Source organism: Balaenoptera physalus (assembly GCF_965194825.1).
Source record: "Balaenoptera physalus genome assembly, chromosome: 2".
NCBI classification, from domain to species: domain Eukaryota; kingdom Metazoa; phylum Chordata; class Mammalia; order Artiodactyla; family Balaenopteridae; genus Balaenoptera; species Balaenoptera physalus.
Genome location: NC_138883.1, coordinates 161,408,901 through 161,423,638, shown reverse-complemented (window position 1 = coordinate 161,423,638; position 14,738 = coordinate 161,408,901). Strand labels below are relative to the sequence as shown.

The 14,738-nt window shown below is 46.9% G+C and overlaps 1 protein-coding gene across 2 annotated transcripts in view; it reads left to right on the top strand.

Annotated features, from left to right (window-relative positions):
* CCNY (cyclin Y) overlaps nucleotides 1–14,498 on the top strand; it is a 122,356-nt gene extending 107,858 nt beyond the window's left edge. Inside the window, exons 5-10 of one of the 2 annotated variants that reach the window (XM_082449862.1) lie at nucleotides 237–272; nucleotides 3,486–3,543; nucleotides 3,636–3,755; nucleotides 8,696–8,862; nucleotides 12,159–12,321; nucleotides 13,264–14,498. In XM_082449862.1, the coding sequence (XP_082305988.1) occupies nucleotides 237–272; nucleotides 3,486–3,543; nucleotides 3,636–3,755; nucleotides 8,696–8,862; nucleotides 12,159–12,321; nucleotides 13,264–13,380 (661 nt within the window). In that variant the 3' untranslated portion in view covers nucleotides 13,381–14,498. Of the gene's footprint in view, nucleotides 1–236; nucleotides 273–3,485; nucleotides 3,544–3,635; nucleotides 3,756–8,695; nucleotides 8,863–12,158; nucleotides 12,322–12,812; nucleotides 12,933–13,263 lie in introns of those variants that run through there. The other variant, XM_082449863.1, reaches the window with a different exon arrangement.
* Nucleotides 14,499–14,738: the final 240 nt, after the last annotated feature.

Sequence of the window (14,738 nt, the reverse complement as noted above, 5' to 3'; positions counted from 1 at the left end):
CTTGAAGTTTTGGTGTTTCTGGAAAAGATTTAATAATTGCTCAAAATAAGTACCTGATTGATTTACTTTGAAGAATGCATTTTCCTAATCAGCATTCTGAATTAAATGGGGCTGTTCAGATGGGTCATTTTACTTTTACTTAAATTTTAAATATTTATGGTCAGACTGATGCCAGATAATATATAACATCTTGAATGCGCTTATGAAACATTGAACTCCTGCATTTTATTTTACAGTGTAGCTCTCGCAATATATTACCACATCAAAAACAGGTAGGTGGATTTTGATTAATTTTGTGCTAAAAACATCACACATCATCTACTGTTATGTTTTTCCTATTACGTTCTAGTTGCCTCAGCCTTTGAGTTTTATATTCTTATCTCATTTTCATAGAATCTCTAAAGTTAGTACAATTTACCCATACTTCCTAGGTAAGTGCTGAACTGCTTCTGAGTCAGAGGAAGCCAAATGAAGCCAGCAAAACAGGACAAAGTTTCTTGACAATGTTCAGCCTCCTCTTGACTTTATTTTCTGTATAAGTTGCGTAAACATTCTGTCTGTTATAAAATATTTTAACAGTTTTCTGTGTGCAGCTTTAACATGAAAAAATGTTTAGTTTATAGTTTCAATTCAGTAGGAAAAGTTTTGTCGTAAATTTAGTCATAAACTATTTTAATGTAGTGGAAATTCTCTCTCTGATAGAAGTCTGGAGATGGTTCAGTTAATTTTAAAAGTCAGTTAAAACAGGGACTCATAGAAGAATCATTTAAAAATTTACCTTAAGCATTTTAATTCAACATAAAACATGTAAAAGTACACTCATCTGCCAGTTTTATGCAGCATCGAGGCTTCTGCTTTGAGCCTGGGGCATTGATTACTAAAGTGCCGTCCCTTTATAAGCCGCACCTGTTTTGTGTGTATTTTTTGTTTGTTTTTGTAATCAATAGCGAGAAAACTTGTGACATTTGCTAAACAATGAGTGTAGAATCTTTTAGGTTTTGACCACACCTGATCTACAGCAAACTTGTTTTTAGTGATTTCCTTTTATTGGGTCTTTACAAAGCATCCTTCTTCGTTTTCATGAGAACAGATCCACTCTCGTTGCAGTCCTGTTTCACTGATTGATGTGACATTTACATGTGTCATATGAGTGTAGTAACAGTTCCGGGAACCAGCAAGGTCACCTTCTGGCTAGCATGGGTCTCCGCAGTGGGGGCCACAGCCCTGCAGTCTGTTTTACGAAGGGGACAAGGGAGAGTTGTGACAAGCAGTGAAGCGGAGGGTAGATGACAGAGCTTGTGATGGACAGGTTATGGGAAAACACAGCCATTGGAAGCAAACACCTGGAAAGGTATTCTCTGTAATGACCTTTCTCTGTAGTGTAACTGTGATTCATGGTTCATTATGGTGCTTGAGAAGTTTGGATTTACGAACTTACAAAATGTAGGATACTGGAACTTCGAACCTTGACCAGAATAACTTAGTGAGAGTGTAGATTTGTCTTGCTGCTTATTTCTATGATAGTAGTTCACACTTTTTAAACACTTAGCTCTTAACTAGCAATGTAATGCCATTGGTGAAACTCAGATGTATTCTCAAAGCAGTTTCGCATTAGCGTCTCCAATTTCTCAGTTCTTAGACTCTGTGGGCCTCAAAGCTAATCTGTAGCCACAGCCATTAATAATAAGACCCAACTTCATTAAATGCTTAACTCTGGCCGCCCTGGTCAGCTCTTTGCATGCCTTATCTCATTTAATTTTTTATAACAGCTCCATGAAGTGATTCTGACATTATCTCCATTTTACAGATAAAGAAACTGAGGCATAGAGAGATTTTAAATAATTTGCCTGAGATTACACAACTAGTAAAGTGGGGAATTGGAAATTGAACCCAAGCAATGTACCACTGAGACTTTAAATGATATGCTCTGCTGGGTTAATGGTGATAAATTGGGCTGAGAGGAAGTGGAGAGTCCAACTGAAAAGTCAGCCTGTGAAAACAAGCATGATTAATTTACAGATTGTAGCCTGAAAGTGTCTTGAGAAGAGGTGTCTGCAGACTCCCTCTTTGATAAGTCATACCGACCCAGCCTCAGGGGCTGGTGATAGATCCCTTAGCTTTGATAGAGACGGTGCTGAGATTCATAGCTTTTAATGGAAGTGAAAGCAAAATCCACTTCTCAGAGGAGTCATTTTAGCTTAAATTCTGAATCCTTATTTATATTTCTGAACCTACATTTTGATTTTTAAAATTACTTGTGGTGAAAGTTTCCCGAGAGTGCTGAATGGTGTTTCAGGGGCTCTCACTCCTCAGGAGAAGTGAACGGAGCTGAAGAGCCTGAGCAGTTGGGGGCGTCCCTCACCTTCCTCCCTGAGTACCTGGCAGAGGCGGTTAGCAGGAGAGGGATCGCGATTCCTCAGCGCCAGGTGCACTTTATGTTTTCAGACCCCACTCTCCAGTCCTGACTGCTTGAGCCTTGCTTTTATTCGGGTTCATCTAAATCTTTGCTGTCTGTCCTGCAGGCTAGTGAAAAGCAGCACAGGTATGAATGCCCAGAGCTTTAAAAACAGTTCCTACTGTGCAAAGACAGGGATGAAAATTGAGCTGTCCTGCCAAGCTCTTTCCTTCACTTTTATTTTTATGCAGACAGTAAGTTCATAGAACAGAAACTGTAGTGTTTGCCACGGGGCGTGCGTGTCAGGGACAGATCTGCAGCCTTCTGATATTTGCAAGCCTAGCTGACATTGGAAAATTGTGTGCTGTTAACCAAAGCAGTGGTTTCCAAATTTGGTTTTTAAAGAAAAAATTTTAGACAGAACTCAAATGACATAAAACAGATGGAGGTAGAGCCATCACTAGTGGAGTGTGGACGACCCCCCAGAGCCCAGCGGCCCCGCTGAGCTCACAGTGAACGCTGCCACTTTAAATGGGTCTGTGCAGTTACCGGCTCGGTAACAACCAGTTACACTTTTCTATGTGTCCCCTCTTGTTTTTCAATATACAATCATGAAACTCCTCATTAGCGAAGTGGTTAAGTTGCATGCTGTGAAACTTTCAAACTCATCTCCAGGACACACTATGAGTGTTCATTCTTACCCTCAGACTTCTTTCTTATCGACCACAACGTAAGGATGGTTTAAACAGATCTGTCAGCCTTTGCTCAGAAACAAGAGGTTAAAGAAATTTAGATTTGGTTCATTTGAAAACTCAGGAAATGAAAATCTAGATTTTCACTTAAGTTAATTAAACTAAATGTGATTCATAACCTTTACTTCTTGGACTATTCAAAAATGATTAAGTCTTGTCCCCAAGAAAAACAAATTAGAATTCATGAATAATCAGTAGCATCTCTTAACAGTTAGCACTGCCTCTGTTTCTTGAAATAACAGCTGAATCAAAACATATTTTTGTTTCCTTTTGACTGGCACTCATTCTTACAGAAGGTAAACTCCGTTTTCTGTTATTTCCCCCCCACCTCCCACCAGGGACCCAGATGGAAGGATGCTCTTGGATATTTTCGATGAGAACCTTCACCCTCTTTCGGTAACCCTCCCCCCGGGTCTCAGGGTGTTGTCCAGTCGTGTCTCTGTTGTTCTTGTTGGGCGGCCAGTCATTGAGAATCTCTCCTTTCCCAGAAATCCGAAGTGCCACCAGATTATGACAAACACAACCCAGAGCAGAAGCAGATTTACCGGTTTGTTCGGACACTGTTCAGTGCTGCTCAGCTGACTGCGGAATGTGCCATTGTCACCCTGGTGAGTGCCCGCAGGGTGACGCGGTCGTGGAGTGGGGCGCAGGCAGGAATGTCCATCACGGACCTGGGAAGCACAGCACCACTTCAGGGTTGTCTTTTATCTGGGAGGGTAGCAACGGGATCTCCTAAAAGAGGGCGCGTGGTCTGCTCCACAGTGCCCACCTAAAGCCCATTGTCAGATCACACTCAGAATCAGGAAAGCTGAAATGCTGCATGCAGGTAAGTGAAGCACGGGGCCCAAGGGCCTGAGAAGGACCAGGGCCTCCTCATTAATGTCCAGATTTCTGGTGTTGGTTCCCTACAGAGGTTTAATACCATTGATCAGATGTGATAAATTCATACATCGGAAGGACTGCTGTAGTTGCTGCCTTCTCTTGTGATTTTCGTGTACATATGTGTCTGTAAGATACTCAGAGACAGCATGGACACAAATCTGCACTTTAAGACTCGAGATAAAAATCTGTAACCTCACTTAGACTCTGAAAACCTTAGGGACGGACTCTTTAGGTCAGATCTCATTTGGGAAATAGATTTGACAGTGTAGCCCATTGTCACTGACCTTTTGTCACTGACATTGTGTGCAACTCAGATAAGAAGTCAGCTCTGCCAGTGCACGGGCTGCCCCGAGGGACCAGAAAGTCATCCCTGCAGTTCCTGAGAAGAGATTGGTGTGTGACAGTGTACAGGACCCTTTGTGTCTCTGCCACACGAAGAGCCCTGTATTCTTGGCTGATTGGACAGTACCCTGTTTGTTTGTTCACTTCTTCTCTCATGGAACTTTCCGCCTGATAGGCTAACAGACACTCAACAAGTCTTCCTCAGTGATCTGGGGTGATGAGAGGTCCTTAGGTCATGATTGAGAAGCGTATTTATTGCTCAGCTTTGTTCCTCCAAAGGATGTCATGTCCTTACAAAACACACCTCGGGCAGCAGGGTTGACATTTTAATGAAGGGAGATTGTGATAAAGGGGAGGGAAGTGTAAGAAAATCAGATGACACCGTGGATAAGATTAGTACTAAAATCCACGCCATGATGAAAGATTTATTTTGAAGCTCCTGCAGATGGAATGCGGTGGGGTTTTTTTACCTTCCATTCCTAAGAAAACTGTGACCTGACCGTGCCCCGTAGTGCCTTAGAGTTTGGATTTATTAGCATGAAGGAGGTTAGTGTCCTGTGGAGGACACAGTTTCTGCAGAGACATTGAGAACATGTAAAGTGTGTTTCCCTGTCTCCGAGGGTGACTGGGAGGGGTGGTTAGTTTGTCTTCGGAGTACTACGAGAGTGGTGTGTATTTGTCAGTCATTGGAACTGCTGAAATCTTCTCTTGTCCTGTGACATCAGCTGGTGGCTTAGCAGGGGATTAGCGTACATATATGGGGGTCTTGCTGGCTACAGCCTAAAGGTGAGCAGCTTGGGGGCCCGCACAGCAGGCCCAGCTCTGCAGACCGATTCTCTGGGGCCTGCTTGGTTGGCCGAGTCAGCCTGGGGCCTGTGGGCAGAAGGCAGACAGCTGCGAGCTCTGAGCGAGCCCCGTGTATGATGATCCTGCCCTTCTCTCCAGTCTCTAGAGGTAGAAGCAGCCGTTCACAACAGGTCCGGTCTAGAGCTGGCAGAGCTGCGTCTCTCTCGGCCTTTCTCCTGGGCCTTCTCTTGGCGACGTGCCCGAGGGGAGGCGGGGAGGCCCGCAGTTAGCTCTGCACTGCTGCCCACAAGGAACCAGCCTGCAGCTTGCCTGTGGAAGGAGCTTCCAGGACCTTCAGCCACTCGCTCCTGGCTGTATCAGGGAGCACCAGTCATGCCAACCCAGCTGGGTCCCCCTCGAGTGGCCTGGCAGGTCCAGCCATTGCTGCACGGCCGTGAGGGCTGCCATTCAGCCCCTGGACTGCAGCCTCAAAGTGCATCCCAGAGGCTGGTGCTCTGATGGTGAGGCCACCTGCGGAATCTATCCATTCTGACCCCGAAGACTCCCTTTTTAGGTCACGTTAGTGGTTTCTAAGGAAGTCAAAAGCTGTTGTTCAGATGGTGTCCAGTGACGAATCCAAATATCTCATTCTTGTGCTCCTTCAAATACTAGCAAATAGGAAGCGCTGTTGAGGTCCCAGTTAGCTAAGCTCTGGGTATGAGAGTCTAAGATGAACGGACCCAGGGCTGCTCTTTAAAATCCATGGAAAAATTCCAGCATCATCGGAAGTTTGGTCACATATATCCTGGATTCCATGAGTTTGCATTTTCTTCCTCCCCCGTGCCTTTAACAGTTTTATTTTGTACAGTCAACTGAATGCTCTTTGTAGCTCAGTAAGTGCTCACTAGCCTGTATTTTCTAGAGACTCCTGAGGATGGTCCTTCTTATGAAATTAAATCTGAAAATTTAATTGAGCAAGAGTGTCCTATTAGCAACAGTCTAGGGACTGGTGTTCAGAAACAATCAATTGTCTGTTATTTTACTTGGCAGAGAATTAAAACACCCAAGTGGGAGTTTACTAAAGAAATTGCAGCTGACCCTTGAATATAGCTTTACTGGCAAGTTCTGCTAAATTACATGCTGTTAAGTGGCGCTTATTATGAATGCCTTATCTCCCAACATAACAACTGCCTTCTCTCAGTAATGGAGTGTATTTTCATATCTAATTCCTCTAGTTAGGCCTAGTGGAATATCAGACATGGTAGATGCCTGTTATTTTTTTCAACTGTTATCTTAAATATTATCTAGTGTACCTGTTAATCTCTATCAACTATGGTAAAGTAAGTAAGAAGAAAATTGAGTAGCCTTCTTTTTGTACTGAGTCAATGAGGAGCTATTTCATTGGGGAGCTTGGAGAGGTTTGCATGGCTCGTATATGTAAAGGAATAGAGTCTTAGGGATCTGGATGAAGATTGTTCATAACAATTGCTTTAAAAAATCTGGAGTTAGGTCCAGCCTCAGTTTTCTGCTTGTTTTTTTTTCTTTTTTTAAAGAGATACTCTATTTTATTTATTTATTTTTTTGGCCGCACCACATAGCTTGTGGGATCTTAGTTCCCCAACCGGGGATTGAACCCGTGCCCTCGGCAGTGAAAGTGTGGAGTCCTAACCACTGGACCACCAGGGAATTCCCTATCATACATCTTTTTGATTCTCTCCTTGGTAGAATGAGAAGAATTAGCCATCAACCTTTGTAAAAACTATGGAAATAATCATTCCACAGTTCAGAAAAGTGTAAAACATGCCAATAAACAGATTTTTACGAAGGGGAACTTTAAAAGGCATTCGTACCTTGTGACCCAGCTTAAGCAGTGGGCTTTGTGGGTATTTCTGATGTTTTTCTTCAAACTAAATTATGGCAGTTTATAAATCCTGTATTACATGGTTTCATTTTACAACTTCAGCTGGAATTATTTCATTTAAAAATACCACTTCAGGGACTTCCCTGGTGGTCCAGTGGTTAAGACTCCATGCTTCCAATGCAGGGGGTCTGGGTTCGATCCCTGGTCAGGGAACTAGATCCCGCATGCCGTAACTAAGCCCGCATGCCTAAACTGAAGATCCCTCACGCAGCAACAAAGATCCCACGTACTGCAACTAAGACCCGGCGAAGCCAAATACATACATACATACATACATACATATTAAAAAAAAAACAAAACACAGAAAACAAGTGTTGGCAAGGATGTGGAAACATTGTAACCCTTGTGCATTACCGGTGGGGATGTAAATGGTTCAGCTGCTGTAGAAGATAGTATGGTGGTTCTTCAAACAATTAAACATAGATTATGATATGATCCAGCAGTTCCACTTCTGGGTGTATACCGGAAAGAATCAAAAGCAGAGACTCGAACAGATACTTGTACACCAGCGTTCACAGCAACATTATTCACAGTAGCCGAAAGAGGAAACCACTCAAATGTCTGTCAGTGGATGGTAGATAAACAAAATGTGGTCCGTACATACAGTGGATCATTATTTAGCCTTGAAAAGGGAGGACATGTTGACACATGCTGCAGCGTGGAACATTATGCTCAATGAAAGAAGCTAGTCACAAAAGGACAAATACGCTGCGATTCCACCTATGAAAGGTACCCAGAGTGGTCACAGTCACGGAGGCGGAAAGCACAAAGGTGGGTCTTATGTGTATTTTACCATAATAAAAAAAAAATACGTTTATCAACACTGCCTGTAAATCTACAATTACCTCAAAATAGAGTTTAATTTAGAAACAACTACAGATAGAAAAAAATAGGTTTCTTCCTTTCACATCCTTTGTTCTCCTCCTTGGTACATTGGTGGTTTGGTTTTTGTTTGTTTTTTTAAACGGAACTTTTTTTTTTTTTTTTTTTTTTTGGCTGTGTTGGGTCTTCTTTGCTGCGCGCAGGCTTTCTCTAGTTGTGGCGAGCGGGGGCTACTCTTCGTTGTGGTTCACGGGCTTCTCATTGTAGTGGCTTCTCTTGTTGCGGAGCACAGGCTCTAGGAGCGCGGGCTTCAGTAGTTGTGGCACGCGGGTTGTAGAGCGCAGGCTCAGTAGTTGTGGCGCACGGGCTTAGTTGCTCCGCGGCATGTGGGATCTTCCAGGACCAGGGGTCGAACCCGTGTCCCCTGCATTGGCAGGCAGATTCTTAACCACTGTGCTACTAGGGAAGCCCGGTGGTTTGTTGAATGTGTGTTGATGTCGTAGTTGGTAGAGTGAGAAATTAACCCACAGCTCCTAGAACACTTTCCTGCCCCAGAGTCTTAAGGTCCAGCCTCATCCACACGTCCAGTTACGGAGTGTGCCTCTCAGCCCATTTTGCCTCAGACTCGTTGAGCCCTTTGACTTTTTAAAATACGGGTGATCAGGCTGTCAGCGCCTGTTTAAAGCTGAGGTGGGGGAGTGCAGTGAACAGTTGGGAGTTGGTTTGCGTGTGCTGGCGGGTGTGGAGCCAGGAACAAGGCAGGTCACCGGGCGCTGGCATGCTCGTGTCTTCCAGGTGTACCTCGAAAGGCTTCTAACGTACGCAGAGATTGACATCTGTCCGGCCAACTGGAAGCGGATTGTTCTGGGGGCCATCCTGCTGGCCTCCAAGGTATGGGACGACCAGGCCGTGTGGAACGTGGACTACTGCCAGATCCTGAAGGACATCACGGTGGAGGACATGTGAGTGTGGGCGGGGGTGTCTGCGGAGGAAACCCACCCCTTTGTGGACCTGCTCAGTGTGGTATGAGTGGATGTAATTGCACGTCTGTTGTGCGCTGGCCGAGCAAGGACGTGGTTGCTGAAACCTTATTCTAGGCGAACCTTCCTTGACGTTCCTGCTCCCTGTCTGTGGTGGGGTTCATCCCAGCTCTGTATCCACTGCAGACTGATGACAGGCAGCAGATGGGCTAAAATGTTACCTGTTTCTGTTCAGTTTCAGAGAGAAGACTTTCACTGCTTTTGTCACATTTTGCAAGTTCAGTTGCTTAAAATGAGCGTTCTGTCCTCGAGGTCCCCCTGTGCTGTCCTGTGGGGCTGCGTGTTCTCTCTCAGGGCACCATCCTGAGCTCACACTTAGCTGCAGCCCGGGGGCTGGGGTCCCGCGGGCTGGGCGTAAAGGAAGTGGGGTCAGAAACTCTCAGGAGCAATGAGCTGTTTTGGAAACACCCAATCAGGATGAATTTCTTACAGTTCCTTATGGTTTACAGGCATTTCTGACATGATTCTTGCTAATATTTTTCTCGTCTTGTTTGGCTTCTTTGAGGAAGCTCTGGGCTGGAGGAGGTTCCACTGTGTCCCGGTCCACATCCGTGTCCCTGGACCCAGGACCAATGCGGGCTCCTCCCCACCCTGCCCCCCTTCTTCCGGTTGCTGGTTCGCTGGGCACCCCATTTTTGTGCTGCCCTGGGAGCTCCTGTTTGTGTTTTGGGTCTTTTGCCAGAGCCTTTTCCTGCTGCAGACCTGTATGACTCCTTCCTACATCTGTCATTCTTTATCATAAAAAGTAAGACAAATACGAAGTTTTTGACAGCAAGAAAAATAAAATGAACATATTTTTAAAAAATTCTTGATTATATTTCAAGGTGAAAACAGTTACTAAGATAATTGTTATCCAGACCGTAAGTAGGTTGCTTCCACCTTTCAGCTGCTGTGAATAACACTGTCGTGAATATGAACACGGGTGTGCAGATACCTCCCCGAGGCCCTGCTCTCCGTTCTTTGGGATCTATGCCCAGAAGTGGGATTGCTGCTTGGTGGCTGGTCTTTAAAGTGAGCCCATTTTTCTACAAAAGCCGACAGGCCATTAGGTGATGAAAACAACTCTCTTTACTCCATTTTAGAACCCCATTTGCAAGTTGCTAAATGGCATCAGTTCAGTTGGGTTTCTTTACAATGTTGATCTAACGTAACAAATATTTCTTAAATTTTTTTTGTTTATTGACTTGAATTTATTTATTATAAAGTTTTGCATCAGAACTATTTCCTTGTAATTATCCCCTTCAGGGCAGTAAATCCATCAAGCCCCGTTCTCTCTGCATCACTGTTAGTTTTTTGATGATTTATCACATAACAAGCTGCCATATGTCCCTGGAGGAAGTACTTCTGCCGTTTGGAAATTCAGATTCGGGGAATTATTTTTATTTTCTAAATCTTGCCTTAGTTGGAAAACACAGAAGCTCTAAAAATCTTTATTTCCCCCCAAACTTAAACATTCTATTCAAGAGAACACTCAGTATTCAGGAAGGCTGTTTTTGCCCTAAGGAACCCTGGGAAACTGCCACCTTGTTCAAAACCAGATTCCTCTTGACTTTAATCCTAGTTATACCCTCAACAAGAGGCAGTGGTGTCTAGATACCATTTGGAGCAGGAATAGCTGACTAGTTCTCTTAACATTTATACTAAAAACTTGCTGGCACTGGAGAATGGGATCTGCAGTGGCACCTCTTAGCCACCGGGTGGCAGTCTGTCCACAGGCAGCTCCCAGGTTGCCCAGGAGAGCACTTCGGCCTTAGCGTATTTTTGACACTTAAGATTTTATCTGGGTTCCAGTATTTCACAGGATGACTTCTTATTAAATCTAACTTAAAGGAGCTATAAATACAAGTCATTAAAAGTGTAAAATTTAGCACAACACACACATTTGGGGCTTCACTCCTTTCTTGAAGCTGCATCGAAGCAGCCCCTTCCAATTAAATGACCTGAACGCGACGTCTTGGTCTCTCCCTCCGAAGCGCTCAGGCCTTCGATAACAACTTGCTGAGGTTTCTCACTTCTGATCTGCTTGGGAGTTTCCGTTGGGGAACCAGCCACCCTGCTCACCTCCCAGCCTCCCTGCCGCCGCCTCAGTGCTCCTGCCCCTGTTGTCATAGCAGCGCTAGACAGGCTCCGACGGCTTGATGGGGCCCCTGGCCCGGAGCAGATGGGCTGCCCCGCCCCCCTGCCAGAAGCAGCCCGCCCCCATCTGGCTCCTCCCCGCCAGAGCTGGTCGCTTCCCGGGCTCAGTTCAGCTCTCACTTCCGGGAAGCCTTCCCTGGATCCCTCTGGCCAGGCCGAGCTTGGTCCACTCCTTTCAGTAACAGTAATTATGGAGCACCAACTGCATGTCAGGTGCTGAGCTGGGGCCAGGCTGCACCATCAGATGTCACGGTTTCTGGCTCCGAGGAGACAAGGCGGGGAGACTGTGATAAAGGACAGAAGTGAGCCCAGGGTGCTGCCCGGGGAGGTGGCCCTGGAGCAGTGCTCCCAGACAGACCTGTCGCTGAGGACGCTTCTCCCCTGGCAGTAACTGCCGAGAAGTAGGTCTGATGACAGGGGAAGTTTTCAGATGTATTCTGGCCGCCCTGGTTCGTCTTCATCCAGCTGGTTGGCTCCCTTATGGAGCAGGGGCGCTGTCACTGAGTGGTTCTGAGCGGGCGGGCAGGCCCAGCAGCAGCACCTCGCAGGAGTGTTGGAGATGCACGTTCTTGGGCCCACCCAGACCTGCCGGATCAGACGGGTGGGCCCAGCAGCGGGTCCTCACATGCCCTGCAGGTGATGGGTGTGCGCTGGGGCTGGGGAACCGCCTCCCCTCATGCGGTCCCGAGGAAAGCCGGTCAGCGCGTCTCCACCTCTCCTCCCGGGAAGGGCGGTCCTCTGGGTCTTGGGGAGGCCTGTCCTCCAGGCTGCTGTCTGCCCTCACTGGACTCCACTTGACAGCTCTCGACTGCATCTTCTGCCCCGTTTGAGCCAATGGTTCACGCGGAGAGGTGAGGCCAGAGCCTGCTGTGTGTGTGTGTGTGTGTGTGTGTGTGTGTACACACGCACATGTCTTATCGCACACATGGTCGCCCTGAAGCACTTCTGGTGATCATCCCAGTTAATCAGGCCTCATCCTTCCGGGCACTGGACCAGGTGGACTTGGCTGTGTCCAGCAGTCTGCGCAGGCGGCCACAGGTGGGGACAGTGGCTGAGGTGTGCGTTTGTGTCTTTCTCTGCAGGAATGAGCTGGAGCGACAGTTCCTCGAATTGCTCCAGTTCAACATCAACGTGCCCTCCAGTGTTTATGCCAAGTATTATTTTGATCTTCGTTCTCTGGCGGAAGCCAACAACCTGAGCTTCCCCTTGGAGCCCCTTAGCAGGGAGAGGGCCCACAAGCTGGAGGTAAGAGGCGTCAGCGCCCGGCGGGTGCACTGCTGCGGACTGAGCTGTGTGCTCACGGCAGTTCCTGATACTGCATGTCGTAAAATAAGGACAAGGTGCCCTGGATTTAATTTGTACAACCTCATATTTTTAAATGACCTTCCTAATGGTGGTTTTTACTTAATGTGCGTTGATTCTGTTAAGTCAAAGAAGTTTTTAAAAAACCCGTTTTTAAAAAAATGTACCCACAAAAAGAGTGTTCCCAGCATGCACTTTTTTTTTTTTTTGGCTGTGTTGGGTCTTTGTTTCTGTGTGAGGGCTTTCTCCAGTTGCAGCAAGCAGGGGCCACTCTTCATCGCAGTGCGCGGGCCTCTCACTATCGCGGCCTCTCGTTGCGTAGCACAGGCTCCAGACGCGCAGGCTCAGTAGTTGTGGCTCACGGGCCTAGTTGCTCTGCGGCATGTGGGATCTTCCCAGACCAGGGCTCGAACCCGTGTCCCCTGCATTGGCAGGCAGATTCTCAACCACTGCGCCACCAGGGAAGCCCCCCAGCATGCACTTTTATAAGGAAAAAGTTACCAGATGACCCTACCGATTGGGAATCCGAAAAGGTTTGATTCTGCCTTTATTTTTCATTTTTTCAAAGTATTTTCTCCACAGCCCAGTTAGAGCTGGGGCAGCCCCTGTGGTTGGCCCGGATTCAGGGCCGTCACTGTTAAGCCATGTGACTCTTGTGTCTTACACTTGTGTGTAGCTCAGCTTTGCACGTGCACCCAGCTCTTCCCATCCGACTTTGACAGCTGAAAAGTGTGGGGACAAGGAGGCTCACGCGGTTAGAGCCCTCCTTCAGAGGAGGCGCTGAGGCCCTCTGCACCTTCATCCCGAGTGTCCTCGGTGCCGAGGGCCAGCCAGGGCGAGGGTGCTGGCTCGGGGCTGACCTGATTACCTCCCCTCTGCCCCCAGGCCATCTCCCGCCTCTGCGAGGACAAGTACAAGGACCTGCGAAGACCCACGAGGAAGCGGTCAGCGAGTGCTGACAATCTGACTCTGCCCAGGTGGTCCCCGGCCATCATCTCCTAACCGTGGGCATCCCCGCTGGCGGCCGTGCCATCCCTCAGTTTCTCGTTTAGTTCGAGAAAAGACAGTCTTGGGGTGGTTTTGTTTTGTTTCTCCTTTCCTTTTTTTAAAATTCATAGCTCCGCCAGGCTGCCTTGATGAGCGCCTCCACGCCGCGTGCACGGGCAGCAGGGCTCCGAGGAAGCCAAGTCGGTACCGTGGGATCCAGTCCGCACCTTCCCAGCCCCGGAACAGCGCTTCCTTCGTGGAGGAAAGACTCTAACCCTGGAGGAGGAAAGAAAGGGAAAGGAGGTCGGCTAGAGGCAGGGAAAGCGGCTTGGCCATTTCCTAAGCCCCCCACCGTCGGTCAGTAGCCGGAACCGACAGGAAAGCCCGGCGTAGGCGACGAAGTTGGATGTGCATTAAAGTCGCGCGCCGCGTTCACTGCCCCACCCGGATCAGTATGTCCCGTTAAGACTTCTTGCATTCCTTCTTGCTGCTTCTCGGGGATTTGGGGGGGATTTTTGTTTGTTTTATTCTGTTTTGGTTTTGGTCCCACAGAGCAGAGAATATAGTTTGTACCCACCATCGCACAGACATCCAAATAAATAGTACTGGCTGTTTCTCTCTGCACAACTCCTGCGAGCTGTCTTCTGAGCTTTCTTCCTCTCCAGGGGGAGCGCTTGTCACGTTTCTGTGCACCTTTATTTTAGACGGTTTTTCCACAGTGGCGGAATCAACTTGACTGTAGTGCTGAACCAAACGTAGCCCTTCCCCCCGACTCCTCCCCCAGGAACATTCTAGATCACATGGGTGCTTGTGCCTTCTGGTCCTGCGGTGGTTTCTCTCTGCCCTGACGTCCTGGTGGAGGCTGCGCCCCCGCGGCCCGCGTGGGAACCCTTCCTCCCCTGCCCACCCCCCTCCTCTACTTCCACGTCCATTGTGCAAGCAATATTCCTCTCAATTTTTATATGTTTACTTTAAATCAAAGTTAGTCTATTTGTATAAAATTTTTTAAAAATCTAAAATTTAAAGAAACGGGGGTGGGGTGGGTATTCCCGTGGAAGATCATTGAAGGGCAAAATGTTCCTATTTACTGAGGTATTTTTCACAGAATGATTGAATAAAAAACTCAACTTGCATTTTCATTGTGGGTGCTTAGTGAAGTTATACAAAATTAAACTGTGAAGGTTTATGCGTCATTAATTATGACCATCTCTTTTCGTTTCTGGCTATCCCTCATTTCCTTATGGGCTAGATAAAAATCTATTACATCAAGTAAAATTAAAGGTTTAACGATAGACTACCACGTAAGTCTTAAGAATCTGGGTCAGTGAAGCATACAATGCTTTGGGGGGTTGCACATTTTATTGGGTCACAAT